The 22,848-nt window shown below is 40.2% G+C and overlaps 3 protein-coding genes and 1 long non-coding RNA gene across 5 annotated transcripts in view; 2 read left to right on the forward strand and 2 right to left on the reverse strand.

Moving 5' to 3' along the window:
* Positions 1-173: 173 nt before the first annotated feature.
* LOC144072673 (rap guanine nucleotide exchange factor 5-like) lies at positions 174-14,462 on the reverse strand. Its single transcript, XM_077597850.1, has 18 exons — positions 14,173-14,462; positions 10,903-11,036; positions 10,251-10,348; positions 8,349-8,427; positions 8,090-8,234; positions 7,909-8,006; positions 4,867-4,897; positions 4,672-4,750; positions 3,919-4,068; positions 3,384-3,481; positions 2,854-2,976; positions 2,570-2,748; positions 1,770-1,860; positions 1,623-1,673; positions 1,041-1,128; positions 853-917; positions 731-785; positions 174-653 (listed from the first exon to the last, which is right to left on the reverse strand). The coding sequence occupies exons 1-18, from the start codon at positions 14,350-14,352 to the stop codon at positions 535-537; spliced, it is 1,863 nt and encodes a 620-aa protein (XP_077453976.1). The 5' UTR covers positions 14,353-14,462; the 3' UTR covers positions 174-534.
* On the forward strand, positions 7,760-21,399 carry LOC144072675 (uncharacterized). Of its 2 annotated transcripts, none has more exons than XR_013299886.1 (9): positions 7,760-8,395; positions 8,510-8,566; positions 11,915-12,020; positions 14,191-14,413; positions 19,493-19,675; positions 19,803-19,931; positions 20,328-20,466; positions 20,529-21,118; positions 21,279-21,399. It is a non-coding gene; the product is annotated as an uncharacterized LOC144072675 (long non-coding RNA). The 2 variants fall into 2 exon arrangements; XR_013299885.1 differs by having other exon boundaries at positions 20,529-21,164; positions 21,279-21,393.
* LOC144072674 (ferroportin) lies at positions 17,083-21,757 on the reverse strand. Its single transcript, XM_077597851.1, has 9 exons — positions 21,576-21,757; positions 21,231-21,336; positions 21,026-21,135; positions 20,517-20,676; positions 20,089-20,204; positions 19,800-19,926; positions 19,462-19,716; positions 18,723-19,391; positions 17,083-17,798 (listed from the first exon to the last, which is right to left on the reverse strand). Exons 2-9 carry the CDS (start codon positions 21,331-21,333, stop codon positions 17,539-17,541), a joined length of 1,800 nt encoding a protein of 599 aa, XP_077453977.1. The 5' UTR covers positions 21,334-21,336; positions 21,576-21,757; the 3' UTR covers positions 17,083-17,538.
* Positions 21,497-22,848, forward strand: part of fhod3b (formin homology 2 domain containing 3b) — a 71,880-nt gene continuing 70,528 nt past the window's right edge. The window contains exon 1 of the mRNA XM_077597842.1: positions 21,497-21,566. The gene's annotated coding sequence lies outside the window, so the exon portion shown is untranslated. The remainder of the gene's footprint in view (positions 21,567-22,848) is intronic.

Consider the following 22,848-nt stretch of genomic DNA (forward strand, 5'->3'; position numbering starts at 1 on the left):
AATGTATAATTGAATGTTTATTAAATGACAAAAAAAAATGCAATTAACCTGTATTTTCACCTGTTGCCATTCACATTGCAGAATGTAATTGCCTTTTGTTCAATTAAGTGGAACCGGATTTCCCTCTAAAATTGAGATATCATAATTATTTGAGTTTTAATATTTTTGTCAGCTTTATCTCATGTTAACTGTGCCTCGGCTCGAAAAAGGTTGGGAAAACACTAGAGCCACACACCCAGATTAAACTAGCTGAGAAATATTAAAACAATTTAACTAATGCTGCCATCGGCTGGACATAAAGGTAACAGCGACTGTCTAAAGCAGTTTTGCTGTGAAAATGCTGAAACTATAAATATGCTCGCATGTCTGAGTGTAAGCCTTTACAAAAATTCATACAGTAACAAAAACAGTTCGTTATCTGATAAATATTTCCTGATTAACCAGCTCTCTCTAGTGGCCATCCATCCAAAGTGCCCTCGATTTGTTGTTATGGTCCTGAGTAATAAGGCTACATTGGGTTAGAAGTCTATCCGCTCAAATTCGAGGCTCCAGTCTGTGAGACAGTTCAAACAGGGTCTGCTGATTGTCAATTATATGAAGGTTATCCATGTAAGCCCGCACTTCTGCACTGCTCTTTGGTCTTAAGACATTTCCTTTCGAGGGTAAAGAGAGATCATTTATTGCCAAATCCTCACACCCAAAAAAGCACAAAACAAGTACAAGTACTGACCCAAATGATCTTTTTGACTCTGTCTGATGAGGCGGACCGTGTCTGCGATCATGTGCTGTAGAAGATGAGTGACAATAACGTCAGTAATCAAAGTCATTAGAAATTTGCATCTTGCATCTTACCAGTTTTTCAAAATTGACCAAATTATCATGAAATGTTTTGTTGCCTTCATGAATGAATGTGATATCTGAAAAGAAACAGTACTGCTTAAAGAACTGCAAAAGACAATTAAGAATACATCTTGAGATATTTGAGGTCAAGTATCCCCTTCTTATCCGCCCCTGTGCAAATGGTAATGAGTGCAACCTGCCTTTAAGTAGCAAAGGAAGAAAGGGGATCTTTGGGGCCTTCATCTTCTTGAAGGTGTCCCTGTAGGCTTTATGGTTCAGTGAGGGATCCTGTAAAGACAGTATGTATATATAAAGAAAGTCGGGTATGTTTAGCTTCTGCGATCTTCATGCATGCACTGGGACACCTTTGAAATCCATATACATATATAGGTATTCTTTCCCTCATTCCCCAATAAAGGAATTGGCACTATATCAAAGTGCCTGTACATGCAGATATTTCAATTTTTAAAGTTAAGAGGCGAAATGGATACACTGCATTTAAAAGTGTATACAACACAGTTATTGCAGACACAGTTGATAGTTTCAAAAAATGTTCAAATAATAATAATGAACACAAAATGCACTCAGTTTTAATACTTCACAATAATTGGTTGAGTTTCTTGTAAGGTGTTGGCCACTTAAAACCTGTTTATGTTCTAAAATAATGTAATGTCTGTGGCTAAGTGTAATTCAAGTACTGTAATATAGCAACACAAATTACATAAATAGCACACACAGATTAGTAGGCCATGTTTATAATGTGTACATCAAAATGCACTTACTGTGATGCTCTCCAGCTCAGAAAACAGCTTTTTAAATTTGCCAGGAATTTTCTGCAGTAATAAAAATGACATATCACATGAATCTTCATGATTAGAAAGAAAAAACAAATAATATTGAATTATTATTTTAAATGATGTTATTGTTACCTCCCACGTCTGATAGAGGCGACTGACAGCAGCAGTGTTCAAACCCATTATAATTGCAAACAAACAGTGAAGGTTCCTCTGTGCTTTGCAGCTTCCAAAAGACAAGTCAAGAAAACATTAGCCAGCTCGCCAGAAAATACAGCCATGTAATTCATTGATTTGCCACTAGATGATGCAGCACTGCCGCAAAAACAGTTTTGCACGCAACAAACAATTTCTTCATTTACGCAACACCTTGAGTTTGCAGTTTGGGTATTATCAGACCACATAAATGAATCAATGTTTATAATGTCAAACCCAATATAAATTTTATTATATAAACTGACTCACCCAGAGGGCAAGTGAGTGATTAGTACTCAGTTTTCGGGTCGGGGGTTTGATCCCAGGTCGCTCCTAACTGTGTGGAGTTTGCGTGGGTTTTAACCGGGTACTCCGGTTTCCTCCCACATCCCCAAAACATGCATGTAGGCGGGATGAACACTCTAAATTGGCCCTAGGTTTGATTGGTTGTCTGTCCCATTGTGGTCTGCGATTGGCTGGCCACCAATTCAGGTGCCCAAAGTCAGCTGGGATAGGCTCCCAGCACCCTCTGCGACCCATATGAGGATAAATGGTACAGAAAATGAATGAGTAAATTGACCATTCCAATAGCATATTTGCATTCAAACTCAGTCAAAACCATTCTTTGAACGTCTGCTTTAGATGTTCAACGTGACTACTGTAACACGTATGAGCGAGCAAAGGTTAAGGTCGTGTGTGTTTGGGGAAGTGTTTATGGCAATGATTAGATGGATGCTTACTGGGAAGCAATCTTGATGAACTTCTTGATAAGTTGGACTCTCTGACAGAGCGTCATGCACAACAGCACTTCAGTCATCACCCACAGTTGGATCTCATTGCAGCGCTCAAGTAGCAAATCTAGCGCCACGGTGCGGGCACCGCTCTTAGGGCGCCTGAACGTGAAGTAGATCAGTTCTTGCTGCAAAAAACAGTAGTGCGGCTCATGAGAAAGGCGGGATTGGGATCGAGTAGTTTAGGTGGGCCAGTATCATTGCAAAAATGAAACTCAGGTTCCAGTACAAACCTCGTGAATGGCGTCAAATAAGGTCCAATCAATGTTGGTGAGAGCGACAGCCACGTCCCATGTGTTTAGGCTCAGCATGCGGGCCGCCCTCTGTTGTAGTTTGGAGTTTTCTGTAAATGGCTTCTGTGGAAGGATGAAAATAAAACCAAAGTGACCCAATTTGCAAAATGTGCGCACATTCAGTTGTCACAAACCTAGGGCCCGCGGGCCGGAAGTGGCCCGCTAGGGGTCTGATCTGGCCCGCATGGGTGTTCTGTCTGACGTATTAGCGCATTCATACTGTACATACAGAATGAAATGCTTTTATATTTCTTTTACATTCCACTTTGCCCAATTTCTTATCTGCAGTCATATTGCTTCTTTTGCCCCCTGCAGTCAAAACTGCGCCGTCAATGTAATACAAAACCTGTATATAGGATTTGATTATACTATTCATATAGTATTTTATAATACATATGTATATATTTTGAATCATGGTTTATTTATGACTTGGGTAGGTGAAAATTGACTGAAGACTGTGTTTTTCCTACCAGGACTTCACCCAGGTCCTTTCTACAAACATGGAGTCTTCCAACTGGTCGTAGGGATGGAGAGAAAAGTGTGTCATGAGGCTGCAGGAGAAGTCTGCCTGTGAGAAGAAAAATAGGTATCACATATTGCTAACGGCATGTATCAGGCAAGATCAGTCAAGCAGTGTGCAGGAAATAGGACGACATTTAGAGGAAGACAGACAATGACTTAACTGTTTATTGATTGACTATAAAATGGTCCTCCCTTTTAAATGTGGCAGCCAGTGTTTGAAACAAATATACTGCAGTTTTCAAAAACAGTAAAGGTTAACGGGGGTATCATCAGTAATTTGGTTGGTTGTTTTGGTTTTGAATAGTGCAACTCGCCAACTGTCATGTGGGTGGTCATCTTAACAACAAAATAGCTTTCAGGTTTGGGAAAAACTGAGGCGTATTTGCAAAAAAAAAAACAATCGATGAAAGCAAGTTCTGTATTCAATTGGATTATATCAAGGAAAACATTATATTGACCACCTTGTGAACATGTTGTGTTTACCTCCAGGATAAGTGACGGCCACCAGCACAAGTTCACCAGGGGAGAGGTCCATCCTCTCAGCCACTGCTTGTAACACCTCCTGAGCCACAACACCGGGATGGACTCTCATGCTCAGGTAGGAGTCCATCGTGATATACACATGGCATGATACTACACAAGCACACACACAGTAAACTATTTCAAGGCAAGAAACCTAATGCTTATCAAGGAAATAAATAATGGTTATAATAAACCCAAATCATTCTAAAACAGTGATAGCCAATACTAGAATTTTACAAAATATTGAATTTAATCTTCAAACTCTTGCAAAAAAAATTAAAATATCACCCCAGCGCCAAATTTAAGTAGTGTATTTTCAGATTTCTCTGGAAATAAGATCTCTGCTGGGTTTAATCATCTCCTTATATTAGTTGCTCGAGGCTAAATGCCGCAGTGACAACACAATACACACCAGTTGCAATCTTTGTTCCTCACTTCCACGGGAAATGCACGCTATTTTGTATTTTCTCCCCAAAAAACAGCCGTTGTCATCTTCACTGAATTATCACTTCCCTTGAGAGATTTCCTGCCAGCATGCTGTTACGACCAGCGTTTGCATTGTTTTCCGCGGCCAGATCATAACTCAGGAATGTGCATGCCAAACTGTCACATTCAGTCCTCGCCAGAATCCCAATTGCGCTACTGCTAAGAATAATGCTTCACCAGAACAGTTCTAGGAATAGCCTATGATGACAGGAATGTGAATTTCTTTACCTTCCTTGGTCTGTGTGTGTATGCCCCCTGAAAGGACCTCATTCTCTTTTTGGCTCAGTTGGTGGAGAGGTGTTTTGCTCTAAAAGAAAGGAAATGAACACTGAACAACAATCTCCTTCTAGACAGGAAATGTGTCTGATTCTTAAACAGTACACTTTGTACATTAAAGCTTGTTTAGGTACATAATTCGCTCACCTTTCTTTGAGGGGAGTATTCCTCCACTGTGCTGTGAAAATAAATAAATAAATAATAATAATAAAACACCAACTAACACAGGCCTAAACATATTTAATTATTTATCCCTTGAAGTAGGTCTTGTGAATTTTCCCTTTTGATTTGCATAAAATACATCCCGAACAGCATCTAATCAAAACATATTCATGTAATGGTTCACTTCATTATCTCAAGTCAATGTCAAGTAGGTGAGAGAAGATTGGTGCCCCCCAAACCCCTCCTCCCCCCTCCCAACCTTTTTTATTCATTCACCTCTCTCTTTACGGATGGGTATGATGGATAGCCCCGTGTCTATTAGGGTCCTTTGCATCACAATAGGCATGTTGGCACAAAGCCTACCCGGAGGGAGATGTTGGCTGGGCAGCTTGTAAAAATATATTTCAAAGTGCACTGCTGTGAATCATGAGGCATCCTCACGAAAGGCTTCTCGAGTAGTAATGCAATTAACTTACTGAGCTCTTTCTGAACACGACAGGCTTTCTTTTGCTGAAATGCTAGATTGGCTCAGTCTGCATTCTGTAGTAAAAAGCAGCTAATCTTGTCCTTGCGATGGGCTTCATTGTAAAAAGCCCATAAATAGTAGTGAATGTCACTTAGTAACAACCACCAAGGACCTGTGGTTGTGGTGGGTTTCCCTTTCTGAATGTAAGATGGAATGAGTCCGTGTTAAAAAAACAACAGAAGCAGCAGCACCATCAGACAGGATCATTTGTACTGCCTTCTAATGGGCAGCATGACAGAACCTCCCCAGAGAGATTCTGATTGGAGACTGTGGTCCATGGAAAGAGGGACAGGGAGGGTCATGCATGTCACACATGGCAAGTGTCTGGCAGCTGGGGGATTGTCCACCAAGGAGGGTCTTGTTGTCAATTCTTTTCTTTTGGTAGTGAGCAGGATTCTCCACCACTTTTCACAAAATCCTGCGGTGGGTGAGGCAAGTAAGCACAGCCCAACTCACTCAATTTCTTCATACGTGGTGGAAAAAAATGTTACTTATTTATCAGGTGGCATTCTATGAAGCTAAGGTGCTCAAAATTTGGATTGTTTGTGTTGTGGGTTTATCAGATCTGTTTTATTTATCAATTGTACATAAATATTAACTTGAGATGTTGTTTGGAATTAAAAAGAATGTAATTCTTGGCAAAAAAAATAATCCAACATTTTACTGTATAAACTACAAAACACAAGATATTTAACATTCCAGCTTGATGATTGGGCTTTTGTAAGTTTATACATTCATATGCCATGAACTAGGGGGATACTAAATTGCGTAGGGGGAAAAACAGGTGAGATTATGCTTGAAAAATGAATATTACTATATTCAGTCATTGCCAACTGTACATTTCATTCTCTGCATTTCATAACACAGTTTATTATCCAATGTTTGGGACTTATTGTGATTATCATTATCCGATGTTTGTGATTATTATTACGATTATAATAATATACAATGTTTGTGGTAAACCAAGCTGTTTGAAAATCGTTAAAAAAATACGCACTCTATAGTTAATTCAGTGTTCTTGCTTTATACACTGTAATGTTATGATTATCAAATGGCCCCGACGCAAAATGACTGAATAGTCAAGGCGCCCTTCCCCTTTGCCTAATAGAAGGCATCATCAGCCTTATATACGTATGGTCACGCACCCTATTACAGAATGTTGCAATGAGAACATTAAAAAAAACTGAGAACTGTATCGATTTCCTCCCTGGATATAAAGGAAAGAAACGGGCTGCAGGTATGAAAGCAACCTCAAAACTGGTGATATGTGTCACAGGTTGTGCCTCTATCCACATGCGTGTGTCCGTGCTTTGAAATTGTTTTTTCTTAGAAAAGCTAAGGTTGATTTGATGAACATGTACCTTATTTCTTGCATATTTCCGTGGAGAAAAAGGAAATGTTGAAAATTACCCTGCTCTTTCTCAGCAAGGACCGAAAATGTGCCAAATGTGACTATTAAATTGCATCCTCGCTTCAGTAACTTCCACTGCTTCACACCATGTGGTGTTTTGTATATAATGTAGCAACATCACAGAGCTTCACCACCCAAAAGGTATTGTCTTTCTAAAGTTCCCTAAAATGATGCTCATGCATTGATTTAGTTGAATATTTATTAACTACAAATGAGAGTTTTGTGTACAATTTTCAGTTTCAGTGTTGATAGGTTCTTCCTTCTTTTTAAGGTGCATAAAGCTGTGATCCATCTGCAGGCTGATCTTTGTTTTATTCCCTCATTTATGGCGATTCACCCTAAAGAGCTCCCTGACTTTGATATTTCCATGCATGAAAGCCCAGAACACTGCATTTCCTCACCAGCCTCTGAATAGATGCATTGATGAGAGAAGAAGCTTTTCCTTTGTCTGGTGGTGTAGCTTGAAGCTTCCTCTCAGAACTGCACCAGTTCTGCAGAAGGTCAATCTTTGTTGCCTCAATCAGATTTTTTTTTAAATTCCGATATGTAACACCAATTCTAAAGTTCAGAGGTTGAGTTCAAACTGATCAACTTTATTGTGTTCAGCAAATAATGATTAACTTAGTATTCTAATGGCCGCAAAACTTTCCAAAAGAGAACCCTGACCCAAAAAAGACAGAATAAAGGGGGACGTGTAGATTAATATGGAACATCCCACTGGTGATGAAGCTAATTGGGACCAGATTGGTGTCATGTACAAGCAAATATAATGCAAAGTTCACCTCTTCCTATTTAAACAATGTTAGTTCCCAAAACTTTACTGATATTATTTATAGAAGAGGTGATGTAACACATCGGTAAAAATGAGCCTGTTGCAGCTCTTATAGAACTTGCCACAGCCATAAAGTTCAACATTCACGATTTCTTTCTAAAAGCAATAAAGTTTGTAACTTTGAGCATGAAATATGTTCTCATGCATTCAATTAAATGTTAATTACGTTATTTTATTTGTATTCATGTTTAACACAGTTAACTAGTGTCATTAGACAGGTACAATTATCCATTGATGACCTCTGATGTTGTTACTCACTGTCTGCGATGCAGCTGGTAGAGCTTCTGCAGCTCCCTCACGTCCCCCTCCAAGGTTGGGTGCTCGTAAAGGTCATCTAGCATGTAGCGGTACAAAGTCTGGAAGTAAAAGTCGGCTAATTTAATTTCTCCCTGTTACAATACCGCCTCCCTCCTTTTTTTTGTAAACCGATGTCCTCTACCTTCATGAACAATTTGACATGCTCGTCCTCCCTTAGGAAATCCCTGCAGCGATGCATCCACTGCGACACCAGGTGTGCCACTTTCTGTTTTCTCTCTAGAGCCTCTTTCATGTCTTCTTTAACTCTGCAGCGCTTGCAGCAATAAGTAATCATTGGTTAAGGCTTCAAGTGTAAGACGTTTGACCCTGACTTATCTCAAGAGCTTGTCGAATACTGGGAGTTAAAAAGGAGACACCATTCCATTGTTCTCCAAGGATATTGTCCCAGAAGAGCTTGACATAAATCGCTGGTCGACATAAACACTGGGTAAGTCAGCAGAAAGTCATCCAAAAGGGTGTCTGTAAACAGAGACATATCATTGAAATACAGCAGCACTTTTGCAATGCTTCTGGACTACTTAAAATGCTCGTTCTTTTCCAGGATGACACATTTATGAAGTGGAGCCATTTTTAAGAAAGAAAGATGGGAGACATTTCAGTGAGTAAAAGTCTTTTGTGTCTCTGATGATCACTTTCAGCAGTTGGATGAGAATAGTGGACCTCTATTTAGCTTATCAAGTCCAAACAAGCCCAAACAAGGCTTTATCTTCAGTGTCACACGTGTTTACTTTCTGAGCCTGGAAAAGTGTTGATAAAATACACTTGTTAGTGTTTTGGCTGACTTACTGCACACTATCATGAAGTCTGACTGATGACGCTAAACTATTATTTTAATGTGCTTCTCTGCCACTGTGCATCCTTTTTCAGGCAGGAGTACATTTATGCTAATCATCAGTTAATTAAGTAAAAGGCTTTTATTCCTTTACAATAATTACCAAAGAGTTTTTTTTATTCATGATTCAGAAACTTAAAAAAAAATATCTTCTACATTTTCTACATTTCTACTTTAAATATTATTCAATAATGAGCGGAAAACAACATGTAAAAAAGCTCTGTTCTTTTAAATAAAACTCAATAGGCTGAGTTGTGGTAATCTCAGATAGAATCACTGTAGTATCTTTATCAATCTAAATACTATTTATCTTTTTTTTAAAATCAATTAGATAGTATATTTGCAGTGATACTTACATTTGTAGTACATACTCTTTTTTTTTTTCATTTCGCCAAAAGTATCTAGGTGGCTTTTTAGTCAATCCAAGAGCATGATGTGAGGTTTTCTAGAACACTGTTCATATTTGGACACACTGTGTTGACTATAGTTGCAACATTTATTCCCTAACAAATCCAGTGAGATCAATTTGTTCATTTCCTCATCAGAATGAGTAATGGTCAGCATTGAGGTGTTGTGCTTGCATCTCATTGACCAATGGCGCTTACTAGAAAACGTAATATGTAATGCGCTCTCCCTCTCCCCCCCCCCGTCCTTTTTATTCTGGAGGTCTCCCTCTCACTACTCTCTCACTACTGCAATCACCATTTTTCTTCCGAGCAACAGAGAGTTTCCTCTGCCTTGGCAACAGAGTCACATTATTATTAGCATACCTGCTGCCACAAGCAGAACTGAGTGCCTTTGTTGATAGTTTATTCCACTCAAATGAAATGCGTGCCTGCCACATGTATGAAAAAAATAGGGAATGACTGCTTAGAATAAGTAGAAGAATTTTTTTTTTATCGATGATGACATCCCCAGTGAGCAGGTGTCTATCCCATTTAACGAAGGGTGGGAGTGCGTTCCAGATTTGTCATGAGTTAAACACAGGGTACGTATAAACAAATAACCACACAGTTTTCATCTATCTGATCAGTTTGGATAATTTAGGGTCGTGAATTACAACCAAATCCTTCAATTTGGCTTTTTCATTGATCCATTTTCAGATTTTTGTGGCACTATATTTTCCATTAATCTAAAAAGATCAATGACAGTATTTGGTGATTAGTGTGCAGGTTAATTCATTCATTTAAATTCATTTAGCATCTATAGGCAATTTTGTTATACATCTATTCAGGAGGAAATTCTTACTACTAACCCAATAGGCTTCGACCTGGGAGTCGAATCCAGAACCTTTTGACTGTGAGCCAATCTGACCCACAGCAGTCACTGGCTTATAACGATGACAGCACACAGCAATGTTTACAGTGAAACATTCCTAAACATTTGTAATTTTGAACATGAAACCATACGTAGCATTGTCGGGGACCGATTTCGCAGGTGTACTACTGACCAGTATCTTTGACCTGTGTGCCTGACTTGTCCTCCAGTCTGAGGTCATTCAGCAGGTGATCCAGGATTTTCTCCGCGGTCCCTGACATCACAGTATACCTGTCAGACACCACAGAGTCAGTGGATGAGTCCTCGTCCATGGAGGAGAGCGAGCGACTGCTGCTCCACTCCTCCTCGCCCTCCGTGCCCTCCTCATCAATGTAGCGAAAGTAGGGCACATCAAACGTGGGCAGAGTGGACGGCTCGACCCGTCCACTGCCGCTGGTTTCCTCCTCGGACCCTCCCTCGTCTTCTTCCTCATCCTCCTCCTGCTCCACCAAGGCGACGTGCAGCAGCAGCATCTCATCCCGCAGCAGGCTCATCCTTGCCCTCACGCTGGCAATGTTACCGTGGTTACTCTTGCATGCCCCTTTACCCTGCCATCCGGAGTCCGGCACCCACCACCCCCTCACACCGCCCTCTCGAGTAGTCTAAACAAGCCTATGTACGACTTGCTCAGGTTGACGCTCACAGATTCATGCTGTTTAAGTCCATTTAACAGAGTCCGTTAAGCGCCCGAGTTGCGACGGATGCGTTTGTGACAGTGAGAGCCAAACACAGCTGGAGAAAGCGTCAGTGATAGAGGCAGGCTTGGGTTTATAAAGTGGCTTTACCTCCGCTTCCTCAGCGCCTCCTCCTCCTCCTCCCGCTTCCCTCCTCCCCTCGCCGACTGTGACGACATCCTCTGGAGAACCAGAACGCAGCGGCCCCGCTCCCGCACGCGTACTGCCTCGTCACTCTGGACGGGCTGGACATGAGAGATGGAGAGAGGGAGGGACTGTATTATCACCAAGGAGATACCCCACACTCGCGTCCAACACAAATCACCCGTGATTTCCATCACAATGCTTTGTCAAAGCCTGCACTGTAAATGAAGCCCAATTTCCATTGATCATTATTCAGACTGTATCAGTATTAACATAAGTGGCTCATGCATATTTTAATGACTGATTCCTATTGTCGGCTCATTAAATTATGACTAGTGCCTTTGGGGTCTCGGTGGCGTGTGGTTAACGTTGGCTCTCTCCTAAGTGTGGTTTTGTTCTTTTCTTTTTTTCCATTTTCTACAAATAATCCTCAAATTATCCCAAAACAATAAATTGTACCTCGTATTTTCAAAGCATTTAAACAAAATACTATTACTTAAAGGACAGCCTACTGGCTTTCATGGGTAAATTACACAGATAAAATAAATTCATCAGATGCTGCGACATATCCATGAAAGAATGAATTGAATATAGTGAAATACTGTTTTTACATGAAATGAGCTGATATTTTAATTAATTACTCTTATTTCATTCCCATTTTGATGAATGCTTAGCTGCCCCTAACGCTTTTCTTCTGATCAGAATTAAACCATGCATCACTAATGTATGACGGGAGTGATATATATATATATATATATATATATATATATATATATATATATATATATATATATATATATATATATATATATATATATATATATATATATATATATATATATATATGTGTGTATATATAAGGAGAAGTCATACTAAATACTTTACAGTTAACAAAAGGACACATTCCACGCATTTGAAAAGCAAAACACAAATTTGTCCATTTTCTTTTGTGCTCACTTTCATTGTTCTTTCATTTTAGCTTGCGACTTTGGAATGGTGGGCAGCCCGGCACCAATTCAGTGGCTAACCCTCAAAGAGCAGAGCTGCAAGGCATAGATTCTAACTGCTAGTCCAACAAGTCTAAGGTACAATTGCACGCACATTCCACACCTTTAGCAAGATACAAAATAATATTGCAATCAAAGCATCCTCAGCAAAGAGGAGTTTCATCTGCCTCCAACTGTAAACCAACTTGATCGATATTAACTGGGTTTGTCAACATTGCGCCAGTCAATATGCAAAAAAACTTTTCCTCACAATAAATTATTGATCCCACTCGCTGTTGTGGCCACGCTAACTGAGCATCGTGGTTACTACAAAGAAATGGTCAGCTCCTATTAGACCAGTCCAACTAGCCCTGGAGCATTCCCAAATGGATTCTTTAAACTGTAGAGTTCTGAGGAGCAATGTGATTTCAAATGGTTTTATTCTCTCTCTCTGTCTTTGAGGTCCAGATGCATTTCTCTGGCAGGGATTCACTCTACTGTGTGATGCTGGCATAGAGTAGATATAATGGAACACTCAAACGGTCTTGGAAGCGGTCAGTCCTGCCATAGAACGTATTTGCTTCAAATTGTACAAACACCGGAATGTTTTAAAAAAAGCATTTGATGTTGATTTAAATAACCCCATAAGAGAAGCCCCTCTTCCATGCACTAGGCTCTGATATATCAAACCTTTCACACATTAATTCGCAAAGGAGAACTCTTCCAAGCAGCCCGTATTTAATTTTACTTTGCATCAAAGTATGAAGGTTTTAAATCATGCAGAAATAAAAAATAAATGAATATAAGAAGAGCTTAAATAATAATAAAAAAATTGTATAACAGCAGTACATTCAACTAAATCATGCATCCACCATCTGGGGACTTTTAAACTCTTTGATGTCCATATTTTGATGTGTACATGACTCACGTGTAGCGTACGTATGTGCATGGCATCATTGGATTACTGTAAATTATTGCATTATCTGGATAATCTCTATATTTCCTGTGTCAAGTATTACCCGAGATCTACTAGGATAACACATGTTATGCACACATTTGTATTTGTTGGTGTATTGGTGCACTTTATTTTATTCCGCTTACAGTAAATATGGCAGCAGTATGACATAATATTGTCACATGCATGCTTTCATGCGAAGATTAGTAAAGGCATTCTGCAGACGGAACGTCATTAATGTTGAATAACAATAGAGATAAAGAGATTTAGCGCTTGGAGAAAAGGTCGAGAACCTGACGCACTCAACTCCACCCGGGAGCTATGTAAAGTCCACGGTTGTCCATACGGGTGGTCCGGCCCACTTGCGTCAATGGCTTCCTGCCATTGTTGCACAGTCGAGCTATCACAACAAACCAGCCTGCAGGAAAATAAGCCCGCCATTATCTCATCCAATCAGAGGACATTCATTTTTAAGTTTGATGGGCTGGTTTTAAATACTATATATGATAAGTTTGCTCTAATGTATTAAACATTTTTTTTACTAGCTGATCTGTTTCATAGTTATATTGAATCTTATTAACACTTTTTTAACAGGAAAGTAAAAATAGTACACAAATATGTACAGTACTAGTAAAATTAATCCTTCAGAGATAGAGATGCAAGAGTGTGCATCCTCTATGGACAGGGATTGCGTAAAAATTCATGTTTTAGTTCAGAGTTTCTCATGGAAAGTACCTCGATGTCAAGAAAATGAGGGGACAACTACAGTGAATTATAGCTTAATCCCCTTTGTGACATCCCAACATAAACTGAAGTGGAGTGTGAGTATGAAGAAGAAAACAAACCCAAAGCATACCAAATCATGATTGAGGCATTGTTTTACCATGGGTAGATTGCATGACGTGTTCACCCATGTTTATCACAAATAAAACATGCTAGTATTCACATATTGAAGATTTGTAAAGTCGGCGGAAACAAATACCTAAGTCTCTAAAAATATAAATAATAAGAATAGATTTATTTTCCTAACTGTGCCATGTTTTTATGGAAATTCATTTATTATAGTTGTTAAGTTCTGTACATCTTAATTTCTTTTGTACTTTTGTATTGCCCTACATAGGAATTGTTTGTTTTCAACATCATCAGCCACAGATTACAAGTTGTATTCCAATTACTACACAATTTTGTTCATCCTGAAATGTTACGCCGCTTGTGATACTACACATCATTTGGAGACGTTCAAGTTGTACACGATAACATAGTTGCTCAAGTTTGTTCATGTTGTGTCCTCCTCACCTCATTTGTCCTCTCAAGGCCTTTGCTGTGATTCTGTAAGAAGCGGCAGCCATCCTTGGCTAGTCTCTGGACCAACTCCAATCTGGACAGCTCCTCCTTATCATGCGGGATGCACATGCTGGCCGGCTGCAGTGAAGGGGACACGGAGAACATGTACTTCAGACCACAGTCCCACGACATCACTGCCTCACTGAACAGGACAAAGAGTACAACTGGTGACTTGGAGCTGACTTTCAAAGAGGTGAGAAGCCGAATATCGAGTCTGTCATCAGCAGGGTAAAATCCTGTAGTTTCTCGATGGGAGCGTTAAAAGTGAATGACACACACCCTTCTCGTCCTTCTCTTGCTTTTCACTACCCGGGTAGGGAGGGAGTCAGGAACAGGGCAGGTTCAGGAAACATCTGGCCAGCCAAACACACCCAAAAAGGAAGTTTGAGAATCCCTGAATGCTGTAGAGTCTGGATTCAGCACTGGGCAGGGTGCATTGCACTGAAAGGTCGAACACATTGTTCAGTCAAGCACACAATACAATAAGCAAATGTCAAGCCACATTTGTTAGGCGTTGCTTGTACTCATATTAATTACAAGCTGAAGAAAAGACACAATATTAATGAATTTTATTTGAATCATTTAAAGAGACATATCTTTATAAACTATTTTATTTCCACTACCACCCCAAAATCAATCTCATCTCATCTCATTTTCTGAACCGCTTTATCCTCACTAGGGTCGTGGGGGGTGCTGGAGCCTGTCATAGCCGACTTCGGGCCAGGGGTGGGGGACACCTAGCACCACTTACTTTTGCTTAGTGGCAAGTTCACAGAACAGCCCATACCTATCTTATCATTACACTTTTCAACTTTGCCAGCACTGCAGTGACGTCACAAAAAAGTTAAAGAAAAAAAAGGTGTTAAAATCATGCCTGTATTGGTGTTGACTGAATTGATATAATACAGGATTTTATGACCTTCGGTATCAATCATTCAAAAACGGTTAAAGTTGTACTGATTTGCCGTAAAAATCATTCCAACTTTAGCTTGCATTGAAATCTACCCACTGTATACTGACCAAGGCCATTTATTGTTCCCATATGACCATTTCATCTATTAACATTCTATCGATTTTTCCACGGTCAGCAGTGTAATGCTTGACTGGGTCTTTGCAAGGCCATTCAAGTCCAAAATGTGCTGACTCACTGAAGTGCCACATGAAAAAGGGTTTGTGATTACAATTGCTTTTACTCTTTCGTAATAATTGGCCTTTTTGTTTTTGACAAAAACTCTAGATATCCTATGATTAAAGCATATCTTACACATTAGGAGAATGCTCAGGAACTGGTTTGAACTGTGGGTCTAGTTTAAACTTTCACCCAAATAATATCAAATACAAACTTCAAAACAAGATTTTAAGCCTTAGAATAAAATTAGCCACTATAATAGAACAGGACATAAATTATACTTTATAAACATTCAGAGGAGGCAACCTGGTGGGAAAGTGGTTAGCGCGTTGGCATCACAGTTCTGAATGTGAGGGTTCGACTCAGGTGCGGACCTTGCTTTGTGAAGTTTCCATGTTCTCCCTGGGTTTGTGTGGATTTTCTCTGGGTGCTCTGATATCCTCCCACAACGCCAAAACATGCAGGGTAGGCTGGTTGTACACTCTAAATTGCCCCTAGGTATGGGTGTGAGCGTGAATGGTTGTGTGGCACAGAAAATGAATGAATGAACCATTCACAGATTTAATTGTATTATGTTGTGTGTTGGATTTCAGGTGTAATTTGTAATTATGTGTGTAGAGAGTTTTAATGGCAGGAAGCCGAGGCACGCGTCAGAGGGGAGCCACTGAAACAGTCTGTTCTTGGGGTGGTCAATGTCTTTGATTATTTTCTTGGCTCTGGACCTTAACCTTCTGGTGTCCATCTCCTGGTGTAACTGCATATATTTTTCAGACTTTCAGACTCTACAGATATACAGGTACATACAGTATAGTGCCTTAAGGAGACAAAGGAACTGCTTAGCCTTGAGTACAGCTCAAATAGCCTTGTAGTAGTATTGGCTCATGTGAGCTCTTTCTTTGCTTTCTCGATGAGGCAATTGCAGCTTCTACGTGCTACCACTGACCTAGTTTCTGCAGTAAACGAATTTCAAAGTGAAAATGCCTAAAGTCAGACTTTTTAGGGTGTGGACTAATTCTGGGAATAACATGAAGAGCGTTTGGGTTGCTGTAGGCTTGCAAGGAGAAGTGATGAAAGCTCATTTCGCATGTTGCACATTTTCAATATTTTAATCTTTGGATGGTATTTTACAGTTAAAATGAAAAATGATGGGTAATTTTACATTATCTTCTACTGTATGTAATTTACCCCTTCTGATGTCCTGCTTTACACTAGTTTGAAGAAAAAAAACAATGATGTAGATATCATTATCGCTAAGAGGCATAAGTAATTTCTAGACAAATGTCATTTTAATGATTCTTTATTATGAGGTTGTTATCAGTTTAAAATAAACAATGACAACACATGATATGTAAATGTTTCGGGCTAAATTAGACAAATATACACTATTGTGGAGGTGGTGATGGTTGTGAGATGTATATGGAAGCGATATAAAAACTTTGTAGCAGCAAATATTGTCTAAGTGCTGGATACTTTACCGTATTTTTTCCTCTCTTTTGAAGTGACACTTGAAATATAGAATTGTCGTTGAACATAATCACGAGGCCTATAGGCAATGTTGATTTCAAACATTTTGTAAAATATTTACAATGGATAGCACTCATGATCTTGCCATGCGTTTACTCAAATCTTGTTCATGAAAAGAAATCAGGTGAATTGTATTAACTCATAGATAATTCCCTTTATTTTCCTTGTTTTGGAAATCCTGGACTATTTCCAGGTGGGTAGATCAGTAGGATCTGTACACTGTCACTGTATACCTTTCTGTTCTGAGTATCAGTGTTTTCCTCATAACAGCACTTCTTTTGTACCTGCGAGTTAAAATTAAATATCACCATTCATTTCCTGTTATAGAAAATGATTTTAAAGCATCACTTGCCTTTGGTGTTCACTTCGGCATAAATTCCATCAGAACATATCCCCTAAAGATTTCTTTGCTGCATTTATAGCGCCTATTCATATTCATGTGACAGTGTTGCTCCCATTTCTATTGGACCTGAGTTCTGGTTTGCTGCTTTAACACATGCAGGCTCTGCAGGAAGGCAGCAGCTAAGACAGACTCTGGCTGTGATGTGCTAAAATGAACGGCTAGGTCATGTAACAGAATGGAGACAATACATTTCACGCCGTCAGAGCGGTCTCAGTGCCAGTAAGCATCTCGCGCTTGCATTTGCGAGGCTTGTCTCCCCAATTTAAGTGTCCACTCGACGTTTTCTCTTAGCTTTGTGTGCGTACAGAAAGTACATAGAGTGTCCAGTGGTGATGAAGAGCACAGAAATGAGAACTAGGATGCCAAAATTTTGTGGCTGTGGAGCAGAGATGACCATTATGAAGTGGAGCAGGTCCATCAGGTAATTCATAGAACTCTGCACTCCATTTACAACACCTCGCTCAGTCTCACTGATGTTTTCCTGCAACAGCTGGGTCACTGTTAGGTCAAAGGACCACAAACCTGCAACACAGATGACATGGTTTTAAAAATGAAAAGCTGTAGGAGGGAAAAACTCTGAGGCGATTAAATTTTTTAAACCAATGACAAGATTTCCCAATTTGTTTAAACTAGGAGGACTGTTTGTGAATGCCATTGACGGCGGTAGACATTCATTCATTCTCAACACCGTACTGACGTCTATCCCAGCAGACTTTAGGTCAAAAGGCGGACTTAAACCTAAACTGGTCGCCAGTCGTTCAGAGGGCACACACGGCAACAAAAAAAACAGTCACACTCACAATCACACTCCCACTGAGTGGGAATCAATCCCAGGCTGCCCACACTGAAATCAGGCGAATGCACTGCCACACCATCAGTGACTGGCAGTAAACGTACAATCCATTTTGACTAGAAGCCTTTGAGTTAAGATAGTCACTGATTTTCTTGATTGTAATTGCTAACTGCAAATTGATTCTCATATTGCTAAAGCGCTGAAATTTTGGGGTTCTAGCTATAGATTGAGTCGTACTCCAATGTAGCCTAGCAGTAGCCATGCCTTAGGGTGGAGGTGTTTCAGCTTCTCATAGCTGGTACCACGTTGTTCCATGACAAAGCGGCACTTCTGGTTGTAGTCGAGTATAGCCCTTTGTTTGGTGGCAACGTGAGTGTGTCCTGTGTTCACTTTTGATATAACGGATGCAAATCTTGCATATTTTCTTCACCAAGATCAGTTTACTTAACTGTTTTCCCTTCTGCTGCCTTGTAATTGTTCTTCTGTGGATTTGAGTGACCTTTTACATTTAACCACAAGAGTTGGATGACAGATTGAGTATTGATTGTGACATTTGACAAAGTGGGAAAGCAAAGTGTTCACCAGTGAATGTACTGTTTAAAGTAAATGAGCTCTACTAAATGCCGAGTGTGGCTCTAACTGTGTCCGCTCACCGATGCGTGCCGTGATGACCCCCAAGAACAACAGGATAATGGAGATGTAAGACTCTGGTGCGCTACCGGACGGCACGTTGTCAAAAAGCACCGTGTTGTTGGTCCAGTGGATGGAGGAGCGGTCGGGTAGCAGTGGCTGATTGATGCTTCCTTTCAGAGGAGACGTGTGTTTTTGTCTTTGGCTTGCCAGCTCTTCAAATTCAGTGGAGGAGTTGGAGGTAAAATAGGGCAAGAGCAAGCTGAGCTCCATGGGACTTCCGGGGGCAAATACGGAGCATACACACAGAAGTAAGCATCCCAGGTGTAGGCAGCTCGAGATGATGCCAGTGTTGATCAGACCGTATGTCTTCCTAAGTCTCGTAAACATGACGGTTCCCATCAGCCCGGTGATGGCCGATACACCCATCAGCAAACTGAGAAGGGAGCCACTTATGCCTTGAGTGTAGGCATAGCCTGTGGTGATGCAATCAAAACCCAGTACGGTAGTGTAGAGGAACGCCAGGCCCATTCCTGCCAGGAACACCGGCTGTTGATAGTAGGACATCCACCCGTCTTTGCAAGTGCTCACTAGCCAGCGAAGCCTCCGGAAGCACAGCGGTAAATTGGTGATTTCTTTCAAATGGATGGTGGTGTTGCTGTTGCCTGTTGCCAGAGACTGAACTACTTGACCTTCAACAAAAAAACTCAGTCAGAAATGCTGTCATGCAAAAAGTGTTTTACCGTCATTTGTATGACATACCTTGTGATCCTCTCCTGTGCTTCTCTTGCAGATTGGCCTGGTCCACCTCCACCGTCGGCGGTTTCAGGGAAAGAGCGGGGACGATGCGGTATACCCGTGACAGGAAGAAAAACTCCACTATGAGAGACACGAGGTTCCATCCCAGAATGAACCCACACCCAACTACATTGGAGGCCAAGGTCATAACCTGCCCCACGGCTAGCGGGGCCAGAATGTTAGTCACCTGGTCTATCCGCCTCATAGTGGCATTCATTCCTTTTGTTAGGAACAGAGAGGCTTTTGTCAATGCACTTTCTCACTCACCGTGACAATGTGAATTAAGAGATTTTTCTTCTTACCAGCTAAGTGGCCACGATTATACCCAGTGATGACTATGATCCAGTCTCTCTGAATGGCAATGGTCAGCGCAGTGCTTGCAAGGTTTGCCACATCTGCCAGGACGATCACCACCGTATAACAAACCACCTTGTGTAAGTTTTGCGATGCAACATGTTAAAATGGAAGCACAGATGGATTGGAGTCACAAGCTTACAGCACGGAGGGGAACAATAGCAGGACTAATCACAGTTATTCTGTTATTGCATATGAGCGAATCAGCTTGCGTACAATACATTGATGGGTACTCACAGTAAGCCAGCCATCCCAGATCTGCTCAATTCTTTGCTTGTATGAGAAGACCAACATGAGGACAATGCTACAGACTGTCACTGAGATATTCTGGATGAAAAGAGACGCATGTGCAACTAAAAAAAAATAGACAAAAAAAAAAGACTTAGAGCATGGTCATATTTTTATTTAATAAACCTAATCTAAGCCACATGTCAGGGGCTGTTGAACTGTCGGATGTTTGACGCTTTTGATTGTAGGAATCAAATCAGGAAGTGATTTACACTTGAGACGCTGGGAGGGAAATGCAATTTACCACATGGCCGGACAGCAAACCAACAGACGGCTAAGCCGCAAGCTTGAGAAGAACTGATTTAACACCTGCTTGCCTGATACCAAGTAATGAATGCTAACATTTTCAGATGGGTGTGAAATCTCTGCCACATTACCTTTATTCCTAGGTTTGCGGTCAACCCAGTCGCCAATTAAAGCTCCCAGCAGGAGGACCGAACCAGCCACCACCAAGCCGAACACTGCAGTCAACAGCAAGCTACGTCCATATAGCTCGATCAGGAACACAGAAATGGCAAAGTGCCACATTCGGTCTCCCTGATGAACACAAATGTGTGTATTTTGTAGACATATTGATTCATTAAAAACAGTGGGAATCTTGACTTAAAACAATATTGCCTGTATTGCTATAATAAAGTTCACAGACATCAGAGAGAAAGTACATCGCCTTAGTGAGGCCTAACATCCCGTCTCACAAAATGAAGTCCAGCTACTGCAATGTTTGCCTGAACAAATATGTTTTGAGATGTTTTTCTTTAGAAAATAGTCATGGAAATGGGAGCTCTGAATTGATTGGAAGTGCGTTCAGTATTTTGGGAGACAATGAGGTGCATGACTCCATTCACTTAATCACTTCACTGGATTTTTAAAGTAAAAACTAACCTGCTTTTTCAAGTGTGTTTGCATGTGTACAGGAGATGATTCTTACCCACATTGACAATGCTCCACTGACATAGATGAGGAACTTGGGACCCTTGAGGTAGATAAGCGCTGAACCTCATAAGAAACACATCAATGTGACGCAGGTACTTTACATACAATGTATTTGAGTATGGCCATCATTTTGTGTTTGTATTCAAAGATGAGCTCACCTGGTATGCTCTTGCTTTTTTTGACTCTTGTATTTCGGATGTTTTCAGGCTCCAACTCGACCACAACGCCGCCACGTTGGGAGTACTCGGCTCGCTGGGACATTGCCTGTGCATGATGAAATTTCTTTTGTATTTGAAGTTGACATTGATCCAAAGAAATAATACTACACATCAGTAAATATCTACTTTTTTAACCTTTTGTACAATAAGTCATCACTAAGAGCTACTAAGCTTCACATGAAGGACCTAACAAACTATTTTTTTTTCAGTCAAACAACCAAACTTGTCATCGCTTTAAACAACGGCACCCTAAAGCTCAGATTAAGTCAAAAGATGGTGAGTCACCTCGTTTCCGATGTTACACTTGATCCTTGCTGCTCTTTCTTGATGATGTAAGTTGTGCCATGTATCCTACATAGGGATGCTCGTTATTTCTGATAGCTGGAATTCAAGCTGTAGTAGTCTGAAATGCTTAATAGCATCCTGGTGCTCATTTGCACAATTGTGTGAAAGTGCCAGAAAGGCAGAACAGGCAGTGGGATAACAAAGGCAGCCAGCATATTCCACAGCACGTGACAGCGGGTAGGACAATGTCAACCTCCGCCCACTCCACAAAAAGGATAACTTTAAATTGACTGCTTAAAAGGACACCTATGTGCATGTTCGCTGGGTACGTATACAGTATCTGAGGTTGCAACCACCCACAGGCACATAATGTATAGCTAAGTTATCACACAGGTAGACAACAAATATGGCACAACTTACCAAATTGCATTGAAATTGAATGCCACAGAAAATGGATCAATTTAATTGATATATTCATGCAGTTTTGTAAGTTTTTATTCAAGCATGCCAAAGTCTACAGTTTTCTCAGTGAATATTATGTGCACTAAACCTTCCAATCTTGATTCACACACCAAGAACCATACCTATCAGGTAAAAAAAAATGACCAAAGGTACGTACAAAAAAACTAAAAGCCTGAAAACATGTCAAAAGCATCATCCATGAAAAGCCTGGTTAGGAAGTCAGAATCATGAGGCATGACATCTGAAATTGACCGGGTAAGGAAATATAATTGCAATCACTGTCAACTGAAATGCAATATGCCATTTGGCCTCTGCCCTCCCCAAATGGCCCACCAGAGGATACCAAGAAGAGATAACTACAAAGGCCAAAAAGCATGTTGCACAATATTCCAAAAAAGTTTGTAAACATTGCCATGATGTCATTGTATCAAATTAACAAAAGCACAAATGTTTATTATACACGACATTCAACACGTTAAACATGAAAAACATTACCAGCTGTTATAAAATACGCAACTATTTTAATACAAAGCACAGAAGCAAAACACACCGAACACAGATTAACGAGCAAAATGGTTGCTGAAAAAAGCAAATGAAGACAACAAAAAACAACAGTAGTAATGGTAAAAATGAAACAAAACTCTTAACAAAGCTCTACACTGACACCTGCTGTCAGCCCTATTATTTTTGAGCTGTATAGTGCAGTTACACTGAAAGATTAATACATACTATATAAAACTGAAAGCATAATGGGTCTAGAGTTTGCGTCAAGTAAATAAAATAAGGAATATCAATAATTATCACTAAAAAT

The sequence above is a fragment of the Stigmatopora argus genome, chromosome 4, assembly GCF_051989625.1.
Source record: "Stigmatopora argus isolate UIUO_Sarg chromosome 4, RoL_Sarg_1.0, whole genome shotgun sequence".
Classification (NCBI taxonomy): Eukaryota; Metazoa; Chordata; class Actinopteri; order Syngnathiformes; family Syngnathidae; genus Stigmatopora; species Stigmatopora argus.